Source organism: Scylla paramamosain, chromosome 4 (genome assembly GCF_035594125.1).
Source record: "Scylla paramamosain isolate STU-SP2022 chromosome 4, ASM3559412v1, whole genome shotgun sequence".
NCBI classification, from domain to species: Eukaryota; Metazoa; Arthropoda; class Malacostraca; order Decapoda; family Portunidae; genus Scylla; species Scylla paramamosain.
The window spans coordinates 4,156,750-4,180,000 of NC_087154.1; the positions used below are offsets into that span (position 1 = coordinate 4,156,750).

General features: G+C 41.8%; 1 protein-coding gene across 4 annotated transcripts in view; it reads right to left on the minus strand.

Moving 5' to 3' along the window:
• LOC135098826 (uncharacterized) overlaps positions 1 to 23,251 on the minus strand; it is a 64,738-nt gene that overhangs the window by 11,941 nt on the left and 29,546 nt on the right. For all 4 annotated transcript variants that reach the window (XM_064001241.1, XM_064001234.1, XM_064001230.1 and 1 more), the window contains exons 2-3: positions 9,058 to 9,293; positions 8,114 to 8,357 (exon numbers count right to left, since the gene is read on the minus strand). In XM_064001241.1, the coding sequence (XP_063857311.1) occupies positions 8,114 to 8,357; positions 9,058 to 9,209 (396 nt within the window). In that variant the 5' untranslated portion in view covers positions 9,210 to 9,293. The remainder of the gene's footprint in view (positions 1 to 8,113; positions 8,358 to 9,057; positions 9,294 to 23,251) is intronic.

Below are 23,251 nucleotides of genomic sequence, written 5' to 3' on the forward strand. Positions count from 1 at the left end.
ACAGGAATCTTTTCATGATTCTAGAGGTACTTTGACAGGGACTCCGCATCACCACAAACGGGAAAAACCACCGATGAGAACCCGGCTAATTATCTTAGTGTCCTTTGAAAAAAAAATAATAAATAAATAAAAAAATCCTTATGAGAGAACAAAGATTTTTTTTTTTTTCAGAATACAAACTCTTAATTTTGACGCTGCTATGGTACGACTTGTTGTTTAGAATTAACCCTACACTGTGTAATACTCGCATCTCCCGTCTAAATATTCTCCTCATTGATTTTACGTATCACCAGTGCATACATGGTTTTACAGTGACAGTATAGTGTTACTGTGTTCTCTTGGAAATCCATTAGAAGCAAATAAACTTGAGACAATGAGTGAGAGGCTGTGCATTGATATGGTAACAGTATTATAAGGCTTCCTGCAGCTTCCCTTATATTTCTTATGTTCACATGTTCTTATTTTGTCACTACAATCCTATGTAGAAATTAATAATGCCTAAAATTAATTGAAGGAAAACATGGTGGAATATATTTGGCAGCTTGGAATCATTTTAAGCACCACCGGGCGATTCTCTCTCTTATCGAGGAGGAGGAGGAGGAGGAGGAGGAGGAGGAGGAGGAGGAGGAGGAGGAGGAGGAGGAGGAGGAGGAGAAGGAGAAGGAGAAGAAGAAGAAGAAGAAGAAGAAGAAGAAGAAGAAGAAGAAGAAGAAGAAGAAGAAGAAGAAGAAGAAGAAAAGGAGGAGGAGGAGGAGGAGGAGAGTAGGAAGAAGAGAAGGAGAAGGGTGACGAAGAGAAGTATGTAGAGTAGCATGTAAATAAGCTTGAGTATTTGAGGAAAATAGAGTTGCATCACAGGAAAGATCACTGGGAGTTAATGTAATACAGAACACGTACACTTGTGACTGGTTAACATTACTCTCTCTCTCTCTCTCTCTCTCTCTCTCTCTCTCTCTCTCTCTCTCTCTCTCTCTCTCTCTCTCTCTCTCTCTCTTGGCGTCACGGTGTCTGTCTATCATATTCTGTCATCAATTTCCATTTTCTTTATTCCTGAGCGAGGGGTAACTATGGAGAAGAGGTATAAGTTGATAGGATAGATTGATAGAATACTCCTCGTTTTCTTTCTCGATCTCTGAGTAAACATTGATGTGATCTGCGACGCAAGAGTGGATAAGACGATTAATAGTGGCGGCGGGAAGTCTGTCTGTCTGTCTGATGAGGCTCCTGGTCTTGCTTCATCTTTTTTTTTCTTTTTCCTTTTTTTTTTTTAACCTAGATCTGTCCTTTCTTGTTCCTTTTAGTCTACATTTGATCTTGTTTTCTTACTTTGTATCCCACTTCTTGTCTTTATATATATATATATATATATATATATATATATATATATATATATATATATATATATATATATATATATATATATATATATATATATATATATATGTGTTTTTTTTCAAGTACGTCTGGTTTTGTTTTCGTCTTCTTTTGCTTTTCTCTTCTTTTTAGTTTATATCTATTCATCATTTTTTTTCTTCCTTGTTATCGTGAATAAATTCCATCCCCTGTTTTCAACATTTTTTTCTTTTTAGCCTGCACTATCTTTTCATTTTCTTTTTTTCAGCCTTTAGTTTTTTTTTTTTTTTTTTGCATCTTTTTTTTTCCCCCATTTAATCTTTTTTCCTCCTTTTAGCTTCCCTGAGTGATACGTCCTCCTCTCCGTCCCTCCCACTCTCTCTCTCTCTCTGGGAACACTGCAGGTCACCCTCGTGTGGTCGTCGTGAGGCAGTGGTGGCGTGTCGAGGTCACCGTTGTTCCTTCAAGACTGTCTGTTGCCAAGAAGAGGTCGCACAGAACCCGACCGTAGGAACACAAACAGATAAACGCGCGCCCACCCGCCTTGCCTTCATCAGATTCTTATCGGGACTACTTTTATTTGTAATGTTCATCACCCAAACTCTTCTCAAGTCAAGTGGCCTCGTAATGGTTTGTTGCTTCATGCTCGTCAACATTAAGGACTTGCTCGATACGCTGAGATGTGGCTCACTTTTCTATTTCATTTAATTTACTTTTCGTTGTTTTCTTTTCTTTTTTTTTTTTTTTTGTTCGGTGCGTTTGTTTGTCTGTCTGTCTGTCTGTAGTGTGTGTGTGTGTGTGTGTGTGTAATAATAATAATAATAATAATAATAATAATAATAATAATAATAATAATAATAATAATAATAAACGGTTTATTCTTTAGGCAGTTAACAAACTGAAAATGTACAGAGGGGGTGGGGAAATACTGTGTGTGTGTGTGTGTGTGTGTGTGTGTGTGTGTGTGTGTGTGTGTGTGTGTGTGTGTGTGTGTGTGTGTGTGTGTGTGTGTGTGTGTGTGTGTGTGTGTAATAATAATAATAATAATAATAATAATAATAATAATAATAATAATAATAATAATAATAATAATAATAATAAAACGGTTTATTCTTTAGGCAGTTAACAAACTGAAAATGTACAGAGGGAGTGGGGAAATACGAGTACTGTGTGTGTGTGTGTGTGTGTGTGTGTGTGTGTGTGTGTGTGTGTGTGTGTGTGTGTGTGTGTGTGTGTGTGTGTGTGTGTGTGTGTGTGTGTGTGTGTGTGTGTGTGTATGTGTGTGTGTGTGTGTGTGTGTGTAATAATAATAATAATAATAATAATAATAATAATAATAATAATAATAATGATAATAATAAACGGTTTATTCTTTAGGCAGTTAACAAACTGAAAATGTACAGAGGGGATGGGGAAATACTGTGTGTGTGTGTGTGTGTGTGTGTGTGTGTGTGTGTGTGTGTGTGTGTGTGTGTGTGTGTGTGTGTGTGTGTCTGCTGTATAAGAAAGAAAGAAGGCAAAAGGGAATGAATGAAAGAAAGAAAGAAGGAAAAAGAAAGAAAGAAAAGCAGAGATACACAGATATAGAGAGAGACAGACAGACAGACAAATACAGACCTACAGGCAAACATATAAACAAATAAATTATACTGAATAAGGAAACCGACAAAGAAACACGTAAATAAAACATACTCACAAAAAATAACTTTCCCGCCAAGTTTCAGCGACATTATTTTCTGGTTCACTTCCAAAAAGGTTCATCACATGCATAATTGAAGCTACCTAATCCCTGGCCTGGGTGGCTGCTATTGCTCAGGCGGGACTAAAGACAGACACTAGGGGGGCTGCAGTGAGGGAGTGTGGTGGACTGGTGGACTGGTGGCAGGGAGAAGTGGTGATACTGCAGTAGCAATGGTAGTTTGTGTATGATTGAAATGTAGTATTAAGTTAAACATGCCACATGACCTTGTTACATCACTTCAGTGTTTCTAGTCCGTTTAGTAAAGTTAAGCATCTGACTCAATCTTCTATGGGAACAGCAGATGCCATCAAGTCCTCGGTACTCTAGCAAGTGTTAAAAAAAATTAGGTTCAGGAAAGAGTTAGAAAGGAATTGGTTCTCAGAGTGGTAGATGAATGGAATGGACCCAGTAACCAGGTTGTTAGTGCTGATTTATTAGGGAGCTTTAAAAGATTACACAAATTTATGGGTGGGGATGATAATTAAAATAGGAATGTTTCATACAGGGACTGCCACGTTTAGTCCTGATGGCTTCTTGCAGCTTCCCTTATTCTCTTATGTTCTTATATGTTACACCCGCCGGTCACACACGACACATACATTTGATTTTCTGTAACATAATAAACTCTGCCTATTCTTTCATCCATTTATGAGAACATGTGCCCGGATTCTTTGCGTACTGAAAACGGGCTATTAAGAACGGAAACGAAGGACTGAAGACTTCTCGGAACAATGAGAGTTATTTTCACTGTTGCTTTACATGTGTGTGTTCGCTCAGTGTCGTGTAGTAGGAACCGATATGAACCTCTAGATACCACTATATTCTTTCTCAGACCCACTTTTGTTTCCACTTTCCTCTCCCATGACAATATTACAAGAAATATTGCGGAAGAATTGCCTACCGAAGAAAGAATGGAAGGAAGAAAATGAAGGAGGAAAGAAAGAAAAAGAAAAAAGAAAGAAAGAAAGAAAGATAGAAAGGCATGATGAGCACGTGCCAAAAATGTGGTAAATAAACGCATAAATAAATACTGTCAAGACGGCTCTTCAAAACTGTCCTTCAATGGAGTCCCGCTGCTCTCTCCATCTTTGAAGATCTCCGTGACTCGCACCAACACTCCAAGGCCAACACTCGAGCATGAAATTTGTCCACCTAATGAGTTTTCTATCCTCCCCAGTGTTTGTTATGCAAATTGGGCACTGGTTTACAAAAACTGACAAAAAAAAAAAAGATAAAGGTCAAAAAGATTATCCAACATTGTAGAAGTGCCTTGAAGCCTCCCTCTTGGGCTTGAGACGAAGCTAAACAATGAACCAAACACTGACATCTTCACTTCCTTTGCTTCTGTTTGTGTTGGCTTGTTGATCTAGAAATTAACACTCTCTGGGGCAGCGCCGGATGAATGGTGTGGGGAGAGGAACAGTGCAAGTGTGCCTTACATAATTGCTTGGAAAGAGTGGCCGTGACTCAGCTAATCACACTTTATAGCCATCCTTCAACGAAAGAAGCTATTATTAACCACTTCACCCTCTGTCCCTGAAGAATTTATTCCTGGTAGCGGAAAGGCCTTTCTAACGGGACTTTGCTCTCTTCATCCTCCACCTTCGTATTAGAGTCTGTGTAGCATTTCCTTTCTACCCTCATTACTATTATTGACCACTTCAGCCTCTGTCCATAAAGAATTTATTGCTTTTAGTGAAAGACTCTTTATAATGGGGCTTTAGTCTCCTCGTATTTTAATATATGCACAATTTTATTTTTTACCGTCATTATTTTTCTTCATTTCTCTTTATGCTTTTTACGTTCTCTTTACAAAATTTGACTGACTCATTGTTTTGTATTTAGTTCTGTTTTGTCTCTTCATTCTGTCTTGGCTCAATGCTGCCTTTCTCACAATATAGAAAGAATTACACTAAACTTCTGCATTGTGAGAGAGGCAGCAGCAAATCAGACTCGTTGTTGTGTTTATTTATTTTTTTTTTTTTTAGGGGGGGGTGTCCGTTCATTCTGTCTTTCCCCACTGTTGCCTGTCTCAGTGTAAAGGGAGTTACAATAAGTTTCCTCTATACTGTGAGAGAGGGAGCAAAAGACCAGAGCAGAATGAACAGACGAAACGGGACCAAACACGGACACACGTAAGCGAGTCAGTGATGGAAGAGATGACAAGAAAACGGTTCTGGGTGAAGATGAATGAGACTTTTCCTCCTAACCTACATATATTATTCATACGCGCAACACTAAAAGGGAATGTGCTCTAGGGTTCCGGGATGATTAAAGAAGATACGTAGTCCTTTGCCTTGAGAACTCTATCCTTAATAATGGGGGTAGTGGTAATAGTAGTAGTAGTAGTAGTAGTAGTAGTAGTAGTAGTAGTAGTAGTAGTAGAAATGTGGTTGTGGTATAAATAGTAACGGAAATAGTAAAATTAAAATAGTAGTAGTAGTAGTAGTAGTAGTAGTAGTAGTAGTAGTAGTAGTAGTAGTAGTAGTAGTAGTAATGTGGTTATGGTATAAATAATAACGGAAATAGTAAAAATAATCACAATGGTTGCAATAATAGCAGCAGGAGTTGTAGTAAAATGGTGGCAGCAATTAATTACCGTCTTACTAGTTAATCTATCCCGTTTTATCTGCATGTATCTAACACCTAGCAATTATGAAGCAAGGTTGGCTGACTTAATGGCGTCACAACAAGGAAGTCAAATTAGTAAATTTATTAATTTATGCCTCCAATTTGGTTTATCCAATATGAAACTAAAAACTACAAAAAATATTTATAAACCCAAATTAATCATCGCTTTTCCCACGCAAAAATTAACATTAATAATACTAAAAAGGTTCCTATTAGACCGTGACGCAAACATTAACCTTCATATTGTCTATAAAAACGCGATAATAGTTGGCTTATAATTCTAATACTATTCGTGGTTGTGAGTCACGTGGCGTGAGTATGGTGGGCGCGGCAGACCGACGCTCCTGTCACACTGCCGCTCAGACGCAACAACGATAGTGGCTGTACGACGCAGCTTTGTGGCGGAGAGAGAGAGAGAGAGAGAGAGAGAGAGAGAGAGAGAGAGAGAGAGAGAGAGAGAGAGAGAGAGAGAGAGAGAGAGGGAGGAAGATGTGACACGATCAGACAAGAGTAAAGAAAAATATATAGATGATCAGACAGACAAACAGACAGATAGATAGACAGACAGACAAACGTAAAGATAATTAGTGACATTGACAAACACATCGGCGTGGAAACAGACAGACAGGCAAACGGACAGATAAACAGACACACACAGACAGAAATCAGACACACATACACAGACAAACAGATAAATAGAGAGACAATCAAACACTAATACAGACATACAGACAGGCAATCATAAAAAAAAAAAATAGACAAACTTATGAATGACGATGAAAGTTGGTAATAGAGAGACATGTTTATAGAGGGACTGGCACGTGTATTTCTGATGACTTCTTGAACCTTCCTTTTTTTTCTCATGTCCTTATATTTCTACTATCAGACAAAGAATCAGAGACAAATCAAGCAGCCAATGATATTCCTTATTACAAAAAGACAGGAGAGGACGCGGCAAAGCATAGCACACAGCACGGGACGAGGCAAGCACAGAATTGGGGAGGGAGCGAGGCATCGTGAAGGGTTAGGCCAATGAGGCGCGCGGGACACCAGGGGTAAGAGATACAAGGAAACTGATAAGCGAGGAAGTGGACCGAAGAGTTTAATAGCCGCCAGCTGACCCTGATTACAGCCACGGTATCATGTTGGACTCAAAGCACGTTATGTTCGCTTAGTTTTTTGAGCATACAAGCAGCGCGAAGCTCACCCGTCAGTCAGTCCGCGTTGCTGCAGCTCCCACTCCTCCTTCTCCTCCCGCTGGCCTCGGCTCATCACCACTCACGCCGCCACGATGAATACATTAGTGGGGCAGTTTGTTTGGAGTGCGGCATAAATAAACAAGTTACGTTTATATTGTTCTAAGGTTAGGGAGTTAATTATATTCTACCAAGAACTTGCTCCTTAATAAACAGTGCATTGTTATCACCCTCATCATGCGGAGGAGCTTTCTTGGTTTGTTCTCTGTTTTCTTTTGATTTTTTCTCCGTCTTTCTCCGTCTTTCTTTTTTTTTTTTTTTCCCATGGCGTGTCTACATTTTCTTCACACTCTCCCCTTGATAAACACAATCGCAAAAAACGGAGTAACATGAATCTAGCAACATCCACCTCAGCTGCATCTGAGGAGCGGCTCTCTCGCCCCGACTTGTTCATCCATCTTGGCGATAAACAAACCCCATTTGTCTCAATGTTTATTACTCATCCCAGCTGTGCTCACATCGCCCGTTCCCCAGACACACCCTGCCAGCCCCTCCCCCCCGCCGCCGCCACGCCCGACTCCCCTGTGTGGTCATTTCCCACAACGATGCCGCCACACACGGTAACAGCCCGGACGCTCCTCTTAAGCGCACTAAAGGCTTAACATTCTTGGGCTAATTACCTGCGTTACCTGGCGGACCTCAGGAGTTACTAAAGAGGCGAAAAGACACAGGCCTCGTCATGAAATACTCCTTCTATCTTACTAACAACTGATGATGATGAAAAGGTCAATGCTTGGTTAAATATTTTCAGCTGTTACTTGGAAATATCAGTTGACAGGAATATCGTCATGAAATAATCCTTCAATTTATCTAACAACCGATGAATCAGATGCAATTAACTGAAAAAGTTCGGGCCTTGTCAGTTATTTTCAACAACCACATATAAAGAAATGCTGCAAGTTTCCAAGGCAATGGCGTTTACAAATTTCTTCCTTACTCGGAACTCGACCTTCTCTTTTTTTTCCATTTTCCCACCCTTCTTTCTCCTCGTCTTCCTTACCTTCCTCCCTACTTCTATTTCCCCCTCCCTCACTAATGACGACACCATATTCAGTGCTGTAAGGTTCATTATTCTGGTGTCTTAAATCAATCGAGCAACCAACCAGCAAATTAGTCAATCTATCAAACTTACCTTCAGCTTGTCGATCTCTCCCTCCAGTTGGGAATCGACGGAGATCATCTTCTTGAGCGCCTCCTCCACGAAGCCCATGCGGCCATACAGCTGAGAGTGGTCCTTCTTCTGCATGAGGGCGTCGAAGATCCTCCACAGGGCGCGGGTGATCATGCGGTGGCCGTCGTGCATATTGTGATTGCCGTTGGGATGCGTCGCACCGTAGCGTCTCACCGTCACGTCATTCCGCGCTGAGCCGCCGTACCTGAGGAAACAAAGGTTAATAAAGGAAGCCACGATCTGGGGACGTCACTCAAGCACTGTGGTCCATCTGCAATAGGCCGGACTTGTCACTTTGGGAACATAAAGGGGTTTCTCAAGTTGGTGTCCTTTTGTATCTGAGTGTGATGTAATGTCTTCATCCTACGGCTTCGATACGTAACTCACAAAAGGTCCTCAAGTTTGTCTTCTTCTGTATATGAGTGTAATCTGTTTTTTCTTCGTCCTACAACTACGATAACTCATAAAGGGGATTCCTCAAGTTGGCGTCCTTTTGTATTGGTATGTGATCTGTTTTTCTTCATCCTACGACTTCGATGCGTAACCCAGAACGTATGTAGGCTACAGCATGAAGTATTGGATTCTGATGTTCATTTATCACAAGGATGTTCAGCCAGTGACAAGAGTGTCTATACGTATGAGGAATTCAATAATCTCTGACACGATTTCTCTAGAAGTTCAGCATAATGGTCTAATACACACTCAGAGTAAAATTTCGAGACATTATTGACAGCAAAAGAGATGATCGAGTAGTTAAGATTCTCCAGCGCCTTTGAGTTTATTTTCCCTCAATAAAATCGTCTCGTGTTACTCAAGAAAACTAATTAATGTCACAGTTTCATTATTAGTCAAAGAGTTAGAGAAAAAATCACTGAAATTCATGAGGCGTTTCTTTTCTTTCTTACCGTTTGCCATAGGGGGTCACAGGACCGGCGGCTCCATTCTTGCGGCCCACGTTATGACTCTCCACGGGTCCCGCTAGATTCTCCTGCGCAGCTGCCAAACCCGCGAGGACCAGCACGACGGCTGCATACCATCTCATCTCGGTGGGGCGCATGGCGAGGGAATCCTGCGTACTTCAAGAGTGAGGGAGGGTAGCTTAGTTTGCTGAAGATCCTGCGCGTATTGTCCGCTGCCGCAACTGTAAGGAAGGAGATACCAATGAGAATAATTATGGTCATTATTAAACAACTTATTCCCTGAACATCTTAATCCCCTCCTCAGAAATTCATTGTTCTCTCAACACGACTATTTTTCAAGGCCACAGAGAAGATTAGCCGGATTCTCAAGAGTGTTTCTGCTGTTAATAATGTAGAAATCTTGTTAGTCCAATACTAGAACCATAAACATTCTTAAAAACCCGTGTAACCTCAACTAAAGCCTATGGAAATTACTGGGGGTGCTGCACAGAAGTGTTTCAGAATACGGTCCTTAGTTGGATTGTAAATTGTCACATATTCATAAACTCATAGGGGTGATCGTTCCTATCGTTCCTTGCAGATTATGAGTGGAGAAGAAAGACAGACCTTAAGAAGCAGCGGCCACCATATCCCTATTATAAGCCCGTCCACTGCCCGAACCTACCCTTAGCTAACCCAGGTGAGACGCGCCATGCCTTAACTGGCCTGGTGTATTGAAAAATTGTCGTCAGGCACTTGGCTCCACTCGGCACGGCAATGATGGATCACTTGAGGGCGCTGCCACCGAAATGTTGACGTCATGATTATGTACACTCGACCTGATTCTTATTAGGGATGGTGATGGGGGATACTAATACTAAAACTAATAACAATAATTAAAGCCTGACGGATCTTAGTGGTGATGACTGAGATGCTAATACCAACACTACTAAAAATAACAACGATAATAACCAGTAGTGTGTAAATAAATGCTATCATCATCGTCGTCAACTTTTACTATTCCAATGGAGCACAAAAACCTCGTCCTATAGTTAAGAGGGAGTATTTCGTTTCTTCTTCTTCTTCTTTATGTAACAAAAAGGCTAAAAAAAAAAAGTCCAACTGAAGGTGTATTCCACGTCGCCACGCTGGATTGAAAAGTTAAGGTGAGAGTGGCAGGTTATAGCGTCACGACCCCTCAGCCTTTCCTTCCGTGGCTATTCTCTGCCACGCGAACAGGCTTTAGTTTGAAAGGAGGCAAACCCAATTTTTCTCCACCAGGCTGAGGATTCCTTGGTTATTTGTACCCGTAGTACCCGCAACAAATTACATCCTTTTCTTTAAGGGTTCCAAACCAAACCTTAGCCTTACTCCTTGTACAAATTTCGTCTGCTGTTACTTTAGCATTGAATGGCATTATGGCAGCGGAAACACAACGAGAAAGCAGGAAAATACAGATATCTTTCTCTTCTTTTCTTCCTCTTCTTTTTCTTCTTTTTCTTCTTCTTTTTCTCCCTCTTTTTCTCCTCCTCCTCCTTCGTCTTTCCACGCAAGTAAGCACACCCTCACCGAGACAATGACCGTGAAAAGTGCTGCTGTACGTGAGGTGAGGTGCACACGATCACGTCTGTCCAACTCCATGGTAGCGATGACGGTGACAGGTGACTCACGATCCGCGAATGTACGTAACCACTTCGGGTGTTGCGTCACGCTCTCGTTATTTCTCCCAAGGGCGTATTGGTTTGGGTGATCGACAGGGATATAGCCAGCTGCGTCGACTCTCTGCTCGCGTGCCTTCGCTATGTGTAACTCGATAAGGAAGGAAGAGGAACGAGAGATGAAGAGACAGGTTCCTTCCTTCTTTCTTTTCGTTCCTTATTGATAACTTAGTCGAAAGTTATATAAGAATGAGAGGAGGTATTTGTTTCTTGTGAAACATCAACTTGCAGGTAATTAACAGGAAATGGAATAATGAAAAGGAAAGAAAAAATATTAAGAAGGAAGGCGTGAAAAAAAGAAAAGAAAAGTGAGTATGATTGAGAACAAATAAGTAAGAGCGGAAAGGTCGAAAGAAAATTAGTAAGAGGAAAAAAGAAAAAAAAGAAAAAAAAAAGAAACTAAAATCAGTAAAGGGAGAAAAGAAGAAGGAGAGAAAAAAGAAAGAAAAGCGAGACAAAAAGGACGAAAAGAAAAAAGGAAACAAAGAAAGACAGTCTGCAGGTACACATTATAATCTCGCATTCAAACTGAACCAAAACAATGTACTAACAACGTAAACACATCAACAATAAGTAGTAAAAGTACAAGTAAAATAAAAATTGTAACAGAGATGGAACCAGATGAGCCTGATGGATGAGAACTGATCTCCTAACCGATCCTCTCTGCCAGCCAATCAGATAAGGCCTCCCTCGTAACAAGCCACCAATCACTGAGCTATTAGAGGTGAGACGGGGCGGGGCTTACTCATCAGTGGGCCAACCTAACAAGAGAGAGAGAGAGAGAGAGAGAGAGAGAGAGAGAGAGAGAGAGAGAGAGAGAGAGAGCATATAAGACTGACTAATCTGTAAAGACTCAAGCTAGGCAGCGATGACATCACAGACACACTACAGCACACCGTCAGTACTCACGCCGCGGTGTCTGTCTCATTGTGGATGCACTGCTAGGTACTTCATTATCATCGTCATCGTGTCCTCCTCCTCCTCCTCCTCCTCTTTTTTCTCCTCTTCCTCATCATCATCTAAATATTCCTTCTCACTCTATTCTTATTCTCAATTTTATTATCAGACGTATATTTACAGACTTCAAGTTTTCGCTATGTTCCTTCTGACCTGTTGTTTTTGTGGGAGGAATTATCATCATCTTTTTCTCCCATACTGTCAATTCAAAAGCAAGACACATCCAAGTCACCTCTGGAACTAAATTGGAGCTTTCGCCGTGCTCCCTCTGAGTTGTTGTCTTGGCGGGAAAATCAATTATCATCATCACATTCATGTTTTCTCTCACACAGTGAAATAAAAAAACAAGACAACGAAGACACTTCTGGAACTAAAGATGGCCAACTTCTCTCCTACTCTTTCTTTGCCTTTCTGAGAACAGCAATGTGAGCAGGCATTCTCCCCCTCGTTCAGTCTCCCTGACAAGTAAAAATAGATAAATAAAAACATAAACGCCATCAAACTGCTACTGAACTACTGGACGTGCAATACAAGGCAGTGATGTCACACAAATGCCTCAGTAATGCGAGGGGCCCCTGAAGGCTACTCTGTCAGGGAGCTATCATGGCACATCAGAGTACATGAGAGTGTGCAGGGCCGGGCTATCATAAATGTGCACCTGCTGGACGGGGTTTGGTGATATAAGCTCTCGGTGTGAGGTCCCTGGGCGTGGAGTACGCAAGGGTTAGTGCCATAAACTTTATTTCGACTAAGTGCGGCTGTCTTGGATGTGTTGCACGTGCAGTTGCGTCACCACACATGCAAGGACGAGGCTGATTGTGCTGGGAGGAGCAAAACAGTCTCCTTGAGAGTAAAAACCTTATTATACTCGACAAAGGATCAAGGTTTCACTTGTATTCATTGGAAAGAAGGAAATTATCTGAATTTAGAGCTGAAAAATAGTCTTCTTTCTTATATTCGACGAATATTGAAATTATCATTAGTATTCAATGAAAAGGATAAAAATATATGAGTTTAGAAAAGCATAAATGTTTCCCTGATGTTGGAAACCTTCCGAATACGTAGTCGGAAAAAATAGAATTATTCACCAATATAAACTGGAAAGGAAAAAAAATACGGATAGGATAGCAGTCTCTCTAATACTAGAAATCTGCCGGAAAATAGAAATTTCTCACTAATATTCACTGGAGGCAAGGAGAAAATTGTATAAATTTGGAGGAGATTAACAGTCTCCTTGACATTATGCAGCAATCTCCCTTATACTCAACAAAATTTAAGCTCTTTCCCCGTATTTGTTAAAAAGGAGGAAAAAATATTACAGAAAATAAGCGAAACACGCGGAAACATCACAAGGCCCTTAAACTGTGACGTGAGGACTAGGAGGAAAAGTGGCTTGAAGTGGAAGATTATAAAAAAAAAAAAATAGGAAAGGAGAAGAAAAAAGCGACACAAATGGGTTCTGCCTTGTAAACATGATGGACGCAACACTTCACCGAGACTCACGAGACTCGCTATTTAGAAACCAGCCCGGATCGCTTAAAGGAATTGGTTACACAAACACAACAATGAGGGCTGAGCTGTGTGTGTGTGTGTGTGTGTGTGTGTGTGTGTGTGTGTGTGTGTGTGTGTGTGTGTGTGTGTGTGTGTCACGAGTGAGCTGCTGGTGCCTCTGTGCCTTCTACAGTTACAGTTACGTTGTTCCTCATGTTCTTCTCCTTATATGGCCTCCACATGTCGTCCAGGGCATACATACATACATACATACATGAGAACTGTGAGCTTTTATATGAATGAACAGATAAACAAGCAAATAAGAAAAATAAATGATAACAATGATAAGTCTTCGCAACAGTGAACAAATGCACATCTATTACTTGACACTATAAGCTTTGTGAGACTTTCCTCGCCCTGGTTACGGTGTGTCGTGTGACGAGCAACAGGGGACGACCCAACCTTTGTTCCCGAGCTCTTAAGTTGTGACGCGCGCGGGGCCGGAGTAGGGTAGGCGAGAGTGCGTCTGGCTGAGTGGCTGACACAAGACACCACCTTCTCTTAGTCCCTCTACCCGCCCTCACTTCTTTATGGCCTCTGCTGTAGATCACGTCACGGCGGCCGCATGTAGGTCTCCGGCAGTATGTGCTACAAACTTCGCCGCTACAGAATGCGTCAGGATCAGTCAACTCGCAGCCTCCCCTTCCCCGCTCAAGGAATCTCCCCCAGGCTCTTGAAGGCCTCACAACTCAGCGCAGTTCCTCTGTTCCTCAGCTGTCCATTCGTTAAAAGAACAACATTGCAATTAAGACTTTTCGCAGAAGTGTAGAGACGCTGAGTTGTGACTTCTGGGAATGTGTGTGGCCTGTCCTGTCCCCTCCCAGCATCTCTACTTTATGACTTTTGTAACTTGACTTCATTCCCTCAATTTACATACACTGATGATCTTTCCCCCTCTCCCCCGGCACACCCATTCGTATCACTAAAGACTAAGCACCACAATGCATCTCAAGTAAGGCACCAATCTGCACCCACAAGTCCTGTCGGCAACATGCAGATTCCCACGACGCCTCGCCTCGCCGCGCCCTACAGACACGGCACAGCACTCCTTTGTTGCCGCCCCTACGACCCTCGACCTGACAGACCTGCGCCCTCACCAACCATTACGTTACTCTGATACGCAAACTCCTTCCTTTCGCATCGCTCGTTCAGAACCCAAGAGAAGCAGACTCGCTCACTCATAGGTTCACCGCGAAGCTTCATGAACCAGAGGCTACTGAGTACAATGCTCGGCTGAAAAAATGCTAAGGGGCGGGGCGTGGAGGAGAAAGAAGAGGAGGAGGAGAGCAAGGGAAGGGCATGCATCGAGGCCGGGCAAGGCGGGGCAAGGCGGGGAAGGGCACGAAAGGGCGGGGCAGAGCGGAGAAGGGTGGGTCGGGGCGGGACGAGACTGCGACCACGAGCACACGAAATGAGGCGGCATTGTTTCGTCCTGCAGCGAGCGTGACGTCACTTCTCAACAACGAGCCCTTAATCTGTCACCAGCCCTCTCACCCCGACCCTCGCAACACCTCCCACTCACCACCACACCCTGCCCCTCTCCAAACATTCGCCTCTTCCAATACGTCCAAACACTATCCTCTCTGCCACCCACAGTCCCACAGCCAGCCAGTCCCTCTCCAAATACTTGTCAGTCATCTTCCTTTTCATCTACCTCGACCACCTCCTAGTCTTCCCCTCTATTTCTCCCACTCTATTTCATATCTCCCACTCCAAACAGCTTCCTTCCATCCTTCCACTCCACACACATACATCCCATTCTTTATACTCCACACACCTCTTATTCATCGCACTCCACACACTCCCATAACTCTCCACTTCACATACCTCCCATTCTTCCACTACTTCCACTACTCCCTTGCACCTTGTCCCCCCTCCCACCGCCGCAGCAGCTCGGCACACACAGCGGCCTTATTTGCGTCGCCTTTCACGTCTTATCCGTCCACAGGCGCGCCACTCCACACCCTCAATCTACCGCCTCCTCTGCAGCCACTCTTAGAGACTCCTGGACCTGTTAAGCCGCATTGAGCGCCAATCACGGGGGCTCAAAAATAGCGTGGGTCGCCCGATAGCCAGTTAGCCAGCGGTGTGAGGTTCCTAGTGGAGGCGTCGCGCAGGCCAGCCAGACGCACACAATACGATGATTGTTGGCTGCGTGGCGGCGAGACGCTCCTACGTGGACCACAGACACGCCCGTCTTGGAGTCGCGGCGTTTATATCACCGCCACCTTCCTGACTTACGCCTGCCGCCCTGCTCTTTTTTTAGCCGCTGCTCTTTCTTTAGCTTAACTCTTGACCTTTCTTCTTTCTTTTTGTCCTGTCTGTGGTTTGCAAATGTGTTGATTCGCTATTGTACTTCATCCTTCATTCATTTGCATTACTGTTACTGTTTTTTTTTTCTTTTTACAGACAATGTATATGAATTTTTTTCAACCACTAAACTTTTTTTTAGATCATTGTGTTTTTAATCTGATTTTACTCCTTGTCTTTTTATGATTTGTTAATACATTAGCTGTTCATTATGGGTAATTATTTATATATGTGCGGCACCTTTATTCAAATTCTATAATGAATGAAGCACATAAATTATTTTTCTAGTCTTATTAGGACATCCAACATAATTTTTTTTCTTAATCAGTCATTGTTTAATCAAGTGAAACCATACACTGAGAGATGCCAAAGGCATCTTGAAGTGCATCGCCAACTATTTGGAACAGATACATGCATTGAGAATCATTCTGTACCATAAGTTTTCCTACCAAGATTATCCTCCTAAGTAAATCTTTTCAGTTCATTAACTGTCATATTAAGATGAGGTACTTAAAAGAACGTCATCTGTTTGCAACTCTTGAAATAGATACTTATATAATCATCCATACCGTTTACTCACCTACCAAGATTTCCCTGATATGTCACTGTTCCCATACAACAATAGTCTCGTTAGGTTTATGTACTTAAAAAGACGGAAACTGGTTGAAGTGAAATTTTAGAGGATTCTTTTTTTTTTTTGGGGGGGGAGGGGGATGAATGGCATTTACTTCGACGGAACATAAGAACATAAGAAAATAAAGGAAGCTGCAAGAACCCGTCAGGACTACACGTGGAAGTCCCTTGGAAATGACTTATATAGAAGCAAGCGTCACAACGAAGAGCGTCTTCATCTGCTTGCAACGCACGACACGCAGCCAGTCACGGAAAACAACGTCGTCACTTGCTAATAGGTCGTTAGTCCCGAGCGGGTCATTGCTCCTTGCACTCCCTCACCCGCGCTTCCGTTCATTCCGCCGACAAGAATGCTAATAAGTCACTACGGTCGTTGCAGCACTGAAAGCACAGCAAGAACACAGCTGCACAAATGTCATTAACAGACAATGTGCTAATACTTCATCACAGAACTAACACACGAGGAATGCACGAGGAACACATGTGCAGCGAAACACAGAACAGAGCATGTAATGGAGAGCACCCGAGACAAGGCGGAAAGCAGCGCACAATTCAACACAACGCACTGAAACAAGCTACAAGGAAAAGAAAACAAAGTACAGTCTACACACACACACACACACACACACACACACACACACACACACATATCCTCACTCTTCAACACCGGCACATGAAATAAACAACATATCTCTTAAAACTCGTTCCTCTGACAGATGGACGACGCGGTCACACGTCGTAAAATGTACATCATCCCCACTGACGATACTACACACACACACACACACACACACACACATTTACGCCTCTGCTAACACTCGGCGAAAATAACACTGCTCTTTGTTCCGTCACCGCGCTATAAGAAGCAGCTGAGGGTGTTGGCACAAGAAAGCAAGCCGTCCTATACCCTGTCATCATTCCTTACCGCCACAAGCAGACTCATTTACGACGTCTTAATGTCAGCAGAGGAGAGAGTGCCCAGGAATAAGCCAGAACGTAAAGGACTGCGAGGGTGTAGAGGGTGTGACTTTCATTGCTTCTAGTGTTTATGGTTCACAAGTTTCAGGAGAGAATGGGAAAGGTGTGATGTCTTGCATGGTTCTCTGACTTGTTATGCAAAGGAGTGTAGTGGGTGTGTTGTTGTTGCTTATGGGGGATGCAGTATATATGGTGGTTGTGGTTGTAGCGGTCGTGGTGGTGGTAGTAGTAGTAGTAGTAGTAGTAGTAGTAGTAGTAGTAGTAGTAGTAGTTGCATAGTAGTAAAACTTCACAACACAGCAATGAAATTATATAACATTTCAAGCATTTGGGGTACAGCAATTAAAAAAAAAAAGTTGCTGTACGCATTTGAATCCATCACTCAGAGGGTACGCATGCAGATACTGGAGATATTTAAAGGTTCAGCCATATACAGTCTGTAAGGGCCTACTACATCCGTAGCACAGAAGTGGGGGAGTATTGTGTTTCAAGTGTGTGTTATATAGTGACTGAAGTAGGAAAGAAAAGATTCACAATCAAAGGTGTCTACATTCTCTCTCTCTCTCTCTCTCTCTCTCTCTCTCTCTCTCTCTCTCTCTCTCTCTCTCTCTCTCTCTCTCTCTCTCTCTTTCCTTCCTTCCTTTCTTCCTTCCTTCCATTCTTTCTTTTTTTCATTTTTCCCTCCTTTTCTTTTATTTTCTTTCTTCCTTTCTTTCCTTCTTCCTGATTTATTTTCCTAATTTCCGTACTCCTTCCTCCTCTCTCTCTCTCTCTCTCTCTCTCTCTCTCTCTCTCTCTCTCTCTCTCTCTCTCTCTCTCTCTCTCTCTCTCTCTGTAGCTTCCAAATTTTCGTGTATTTTCAGAAAAGGAACATTTTTACGTGCATTATTATTGTATTTAAGTATATCCGGGTTTGTCGTGACGTAAGGAGAAGCTCGGCACTTTATGCCTCGCCTCGCCTGCCTTCCTTGCCTTGCTTGCACCTGTGGAACTCTCTGACGACAAGCCAAACCACTCCCAGAATAGTGATGACAGCGATGATGACTGCAAAGGTGGTGGTGGTTGTGGTGGTGGTGGTGGTGGTGGTGTTGGTGTTGGTGGTGGTGTTGGTGTTGGTGTTGGTGGTGGTGGTGTTGGTGGTGGTGGTGGTGGTCGTGGTGGTGGTGGTGGTGGTGACAGTAGTAGTAGTAGTAGTAGTAGTAGTAGTAGTAAGAGGAGGAGGAGGAGGAAAAAGGAGGGTATAATTTTCATCTTTTTCATTATTAAGTGATAGAACAACAATAACAACAACAACAACAACAACAACAAGAAAAACAACAACATCAACTACGTACTGCTGCTACTACTACTACTACTACTACTACTACTACTACTACTACAACTACTACTACTACTATTATTACAACTACTACAACTACTACTACTACTAATACTAATACTAATACTACTGTTACTTCTACTACCATCACCACCACCACCACCACCACCACCACCACCACTGCCGCCACCACCGCCACCACCACCAAGAAGTAAAAAAAAAAAACACTAATGATGCACACTTCCCCCAAGGCCACATAATCTGACAAGTGGCACGAGAACCCGTAGACTTAAACTAAACGCGGCAAGTTGTCACCGCAGACTTTTTATTCCACGCCTGGGGATATTGAGCCAACATGAATAAATTAATAAACAAACATCTTGAATTCGCATATGTTTTTCCATCCATCTCAAAATATAACCAATCTTTCATTGTTTTACTGTCCAACTTTTCTTAAAACTGTACAAAAGTCGATTTTTTTTTTTTTTTTTGAGGTCTTGTGAACAGAAAGGCATACAAACAGAAAAACCGATAAATGTAAATTAATCTTTATACCGCTGCGAGGATAGTAGTAGTAGTAGTAGTAGTAGTAGTAGTAGTAGTAGTAGTAGTAGTAGTAGTAGTAGTAGTAGTAGTAGTAGTAGAAGTACTAGTAGTAGTAGTACTAGTAGTAGTAGTAGTAGTAGTAGTAGTTGTTGTTGTTGTTGTTGTTGTCGTCGTTGTTGTTGTTGTTTGTTGTCGTTGCTGTTGCTGTTGTAGTAGAAGTAGTAGTAGTAGTACTGGTGGTAGTAGTAGCAGTAGTAATAGTAGTAGTAGCAGCAGCAGTAGTAGTAGTAGTAGTAGTAGTTTTGGTAGTGTTAATAACGATGATAATAATAATAATAATAATAATAATAATAATAATAATAATAATAATAATAATAATAATAATAACAACTAATAGTAATAACAAATATCAAACCACTAAGGTAATTGGTAACCCACTTACACACTTAACCACTGAACTACTTAGAACAAATTACAAGCTCCTTCCATCACAAGTCTGCATACATTCACGGCCTTGACAGAGATCATTCAACTTTAGTGTCTCATTAAATTCGTCTCCCAAACCTACCACTCTTATTTATCTGCAATGTCATCACCTCTTCACTAAATGTTAAAACTTTTCTGCACTCCATTAGTTAAACTTTATCCTTTGCCTCATTCTTTGTTTTTTTCTGTTCCTTTCGTTTTTTTTTTTTTTTTCAGTTCTGTCTATCTTCACCCGAGCAATGTTTTCTCTGTGGCCGACTTGACGTCATACGGGGGGAAGGCAGCCAAAAATCCCGTAAGTGTGGCAGCACTGAACATAGAAACTATTGCTGTAGCGTGTAAGGTCTTTGTTTGATTCATGTACTGTCATATACATTTGTTAGAATGAAGTGAAGACACTACAGGCAGAACTGGTGTGTTATAGTGAACGAAAATGATTAATTATCCTACTTATTCTTATGATAAATTATAAAGGTGTATATAAACATGCATGATCATAAAGACTTTCTATATATTATTTGTTCGCCCTTCTTTTTATGTCATCTTCACGTCATGGCAGGATAATTTATGTCCATGATATTCACATATCTACAGTACTTATACTGAATCACTTGCAACTCTTATAACTTGGTTAATTCATACATCCAGGAATAACACTGTAGAGAATATACAGATTGGCACTTCATACATTGCTACTTCATCGCTGAGTCTTTGTTGCTGTTAAACAAATTCAATACCGTTCAGACGTCCACCACCAGCAGGCGGACACTGCTTTCCGAGAAGCACTGACAGAGCAGGGAACGAATAACACGTATTTCCATTATGCTCTATAATTTGTGATAAGGCGGTGCTTCGTTGTCTTACTGACACTAATTCTTGTATGTCTTATTGATGCTAGTAATAATACCTAACCAATTACAACATATTTTAGGTTATTTTCATCGCAATCCTTCATTTTCAAGTTCATAACGAATTACTCAACTTTCTAGTACCTCATTCAATTCATCTCAACACTACCTTTACCCCACACACTCGCCGCTGCCTTACTTCTATTTTTAACTTTGCTTTTACGCTTATTGCAAAAGTATCGTCAACGGGCAATGCCATGATTATTTGTTTAGCCAATTTCATAACTCCGTCGGCGCCGCTGCGCAACTCTTTCCACTCAGTATCTTTCAATTAATCTCCCTAGTGCATGAGTTATTGGTGTCTTCTCACCTCTATCTCCACACTTAGCAAGCACTATAATGGTTAGTCTCTTATTTTTTTCCTCTTTTCCCCAGCCTAAACACACGCACGAGTGGAAGTTTTGGATCATAGTGGAAATTCTTAGCTTATATTACAAGTGCAGCTTCTATTGAAGCTGCACTTTACAAGACTTTCCTGTTTCCTTTGTTTTCCTCGATTCTTGAACTACTATCGCTTCTCATCGAGCCAAGTTGAAATATTTAGTACAACTTCAGAGTATAATCTCGACAGACAGCACCAACATAAATAAAAATGATCGAATGTCTGTGGTTTTTATTTTGTTTAGTTCGACCGTCTAGGATTACTCAGATGATGCAAAAAGTGTCATACTGCAATTAACAATATAAAAGGTAGATTGGTATCTATTTTGTTCTTTTTTGATGCTAAGAACATCATCACTATCTGCTACAACAACATAAACAATGACAAAGAGAGCAGCAATACGAACACTAGTACCAGTAACATCAGCAACCTCAGCAGCAGCAACAACAAACAACAGTAAAAGGAACATTCAGCACCGCCCCTTGCCCTAACGAAGCAGAACAGACAGTTTGAATGAAGGTAGAAAGAAAGAAGGCTATTTGTGTGGAAGCATGAAGTATAGCAGAAGAGGAGGGCAGAGTTGAAGAGAAGTGGCAGCAACAACACCCCGTGACCCACCACTGCAACAGAAACCAGCTCTTGTATGCATGTAAGTACATCTTTCCGACGCCTCTTGATGGCTCTCACTCACTCACTCACACACTTGATCGACTTTCCTGCAACTACCTTCTTGTGTGTGTGTGTGTGTGTGTGTGTGTGTGTGTGTGTACGTATATGTGTGCGTGTGTGTGCGTGGGTGGGTGGGTGTCAGGAGTTTAAGTGCACCACCCGTACCTACATACGTGCTTTCCTCAACGCCCACCACACACACACACACACACACACACGTACAAGAAAACCATATCGCCTGATGTACGTGTCACGCTGCCTCGTAATTCCAACTCTTTAACCTTTACCTTTGTAATTAAAATGCTGAACCGAGAAAATTAAATGCACTGAAGACACACCCAAGCACTTGCTACACTCCCTTCTACATAAATTTATACTACAAGAGAGAGAGAGAGAGAGAGAGAGAGAGAGAGAGAGAGAGAGAGAGAGAGAGAGAGAGAGAGAGAGAGAGAGAGAGAGAGAGAGAGAGAGAGAAAAAAAATCAAATACGACAACCAAATTTCCTTCCTTTCCCAGATCCAAAGCGAATCAGTAGAGGCTATGGGGAATATTAACACACCTTCGGGACAAGATAGGCTGGAAGACTTTACTATCCAAATTTGAGACTGGACTGGCTTACTGAACTGTAGGTCTGTTCTACCCAATTGTTTTTAGAGATGTGGCAAATTGGTCCACTGGTTACTTTTATGTCACCGTGGACTTGCTTTCTTTACACCTTGAAAATAAAAGAAAAAAAAAGAGGAGAGAGAAAAAAAAATATGAGTCCAGTGAGCAAGTGACCTTGAACGGCCCGCCACGTCCCTCACAGAGCTCCTTTCCCAATCACGTCATCTTCCGAGGCTCAGGTTCAAGGGGCGGCGGAGGTAACGCAACCCTTCCGGACGTGATGCAAACCCACAACAATGGCTCGCTATCAGCCCTGCAGCAGGAGCAGCGGCACCCCTCAGGTAAGTACGCACCCGCGGTGCCACGTGACCTCGGTGCTGTGGCGCCCAAAATATCAATCATTCAATGTACTCACACCGCTACTCTCTTGTCTCTCCGCCGCCACCACCGCCGCCGCTGAATCGTTCAAGGGTAATAGATAGACTATTTTCTTGGTACTGAGCTGAGACGTGTGCCTGTCCACACTACAGAAGTCTTACAGAAATGTTAGAGAAAGCGAAAGGAATTAAAAATTAATCAGAATCAATGAAAAATAAACGCACGAACAAGGATAATGATCAGAAATATGAAGGAAAACACGAAAAGCGCCAACAAATACATAAATAAATTCAGAACATATAAATGGATTGACTGAGTGAGTAATTTCTGACTGACTGATTGAATGACTGACTGAATCATGGTGCCATAACGATGTCACATACCGTCAGACAGTTACCAAAAGAATTCTGCCTTCCCTACTGAGGAACTGCCGTGAGCTATAAAAAAGTTGATAAATAAGAGAGGAACTTTAAACGTTGTTTTATTTACCTGAATAGTAGTAAAGTCATTAATTTATATTCTGTACCAAGGTTCTGTAGTAATAATGACTTTAATTGCTTTTAGGCAGACATAGCAACGTTTGAAGCTCTTCTCTCTTATTTGTCAACCTAAAAATGGCTACTTAAATAAATAAAAAAAAAGAAACATTAATTTATATTCTATAGCAAGGTTCAGTGGCAATAATGTTTCTTTTCAATGTAAACAGGAGAGCGTAACCCGGAAAGCATCAACCAAGCAAAGTGTACCCACAACTCAAGGC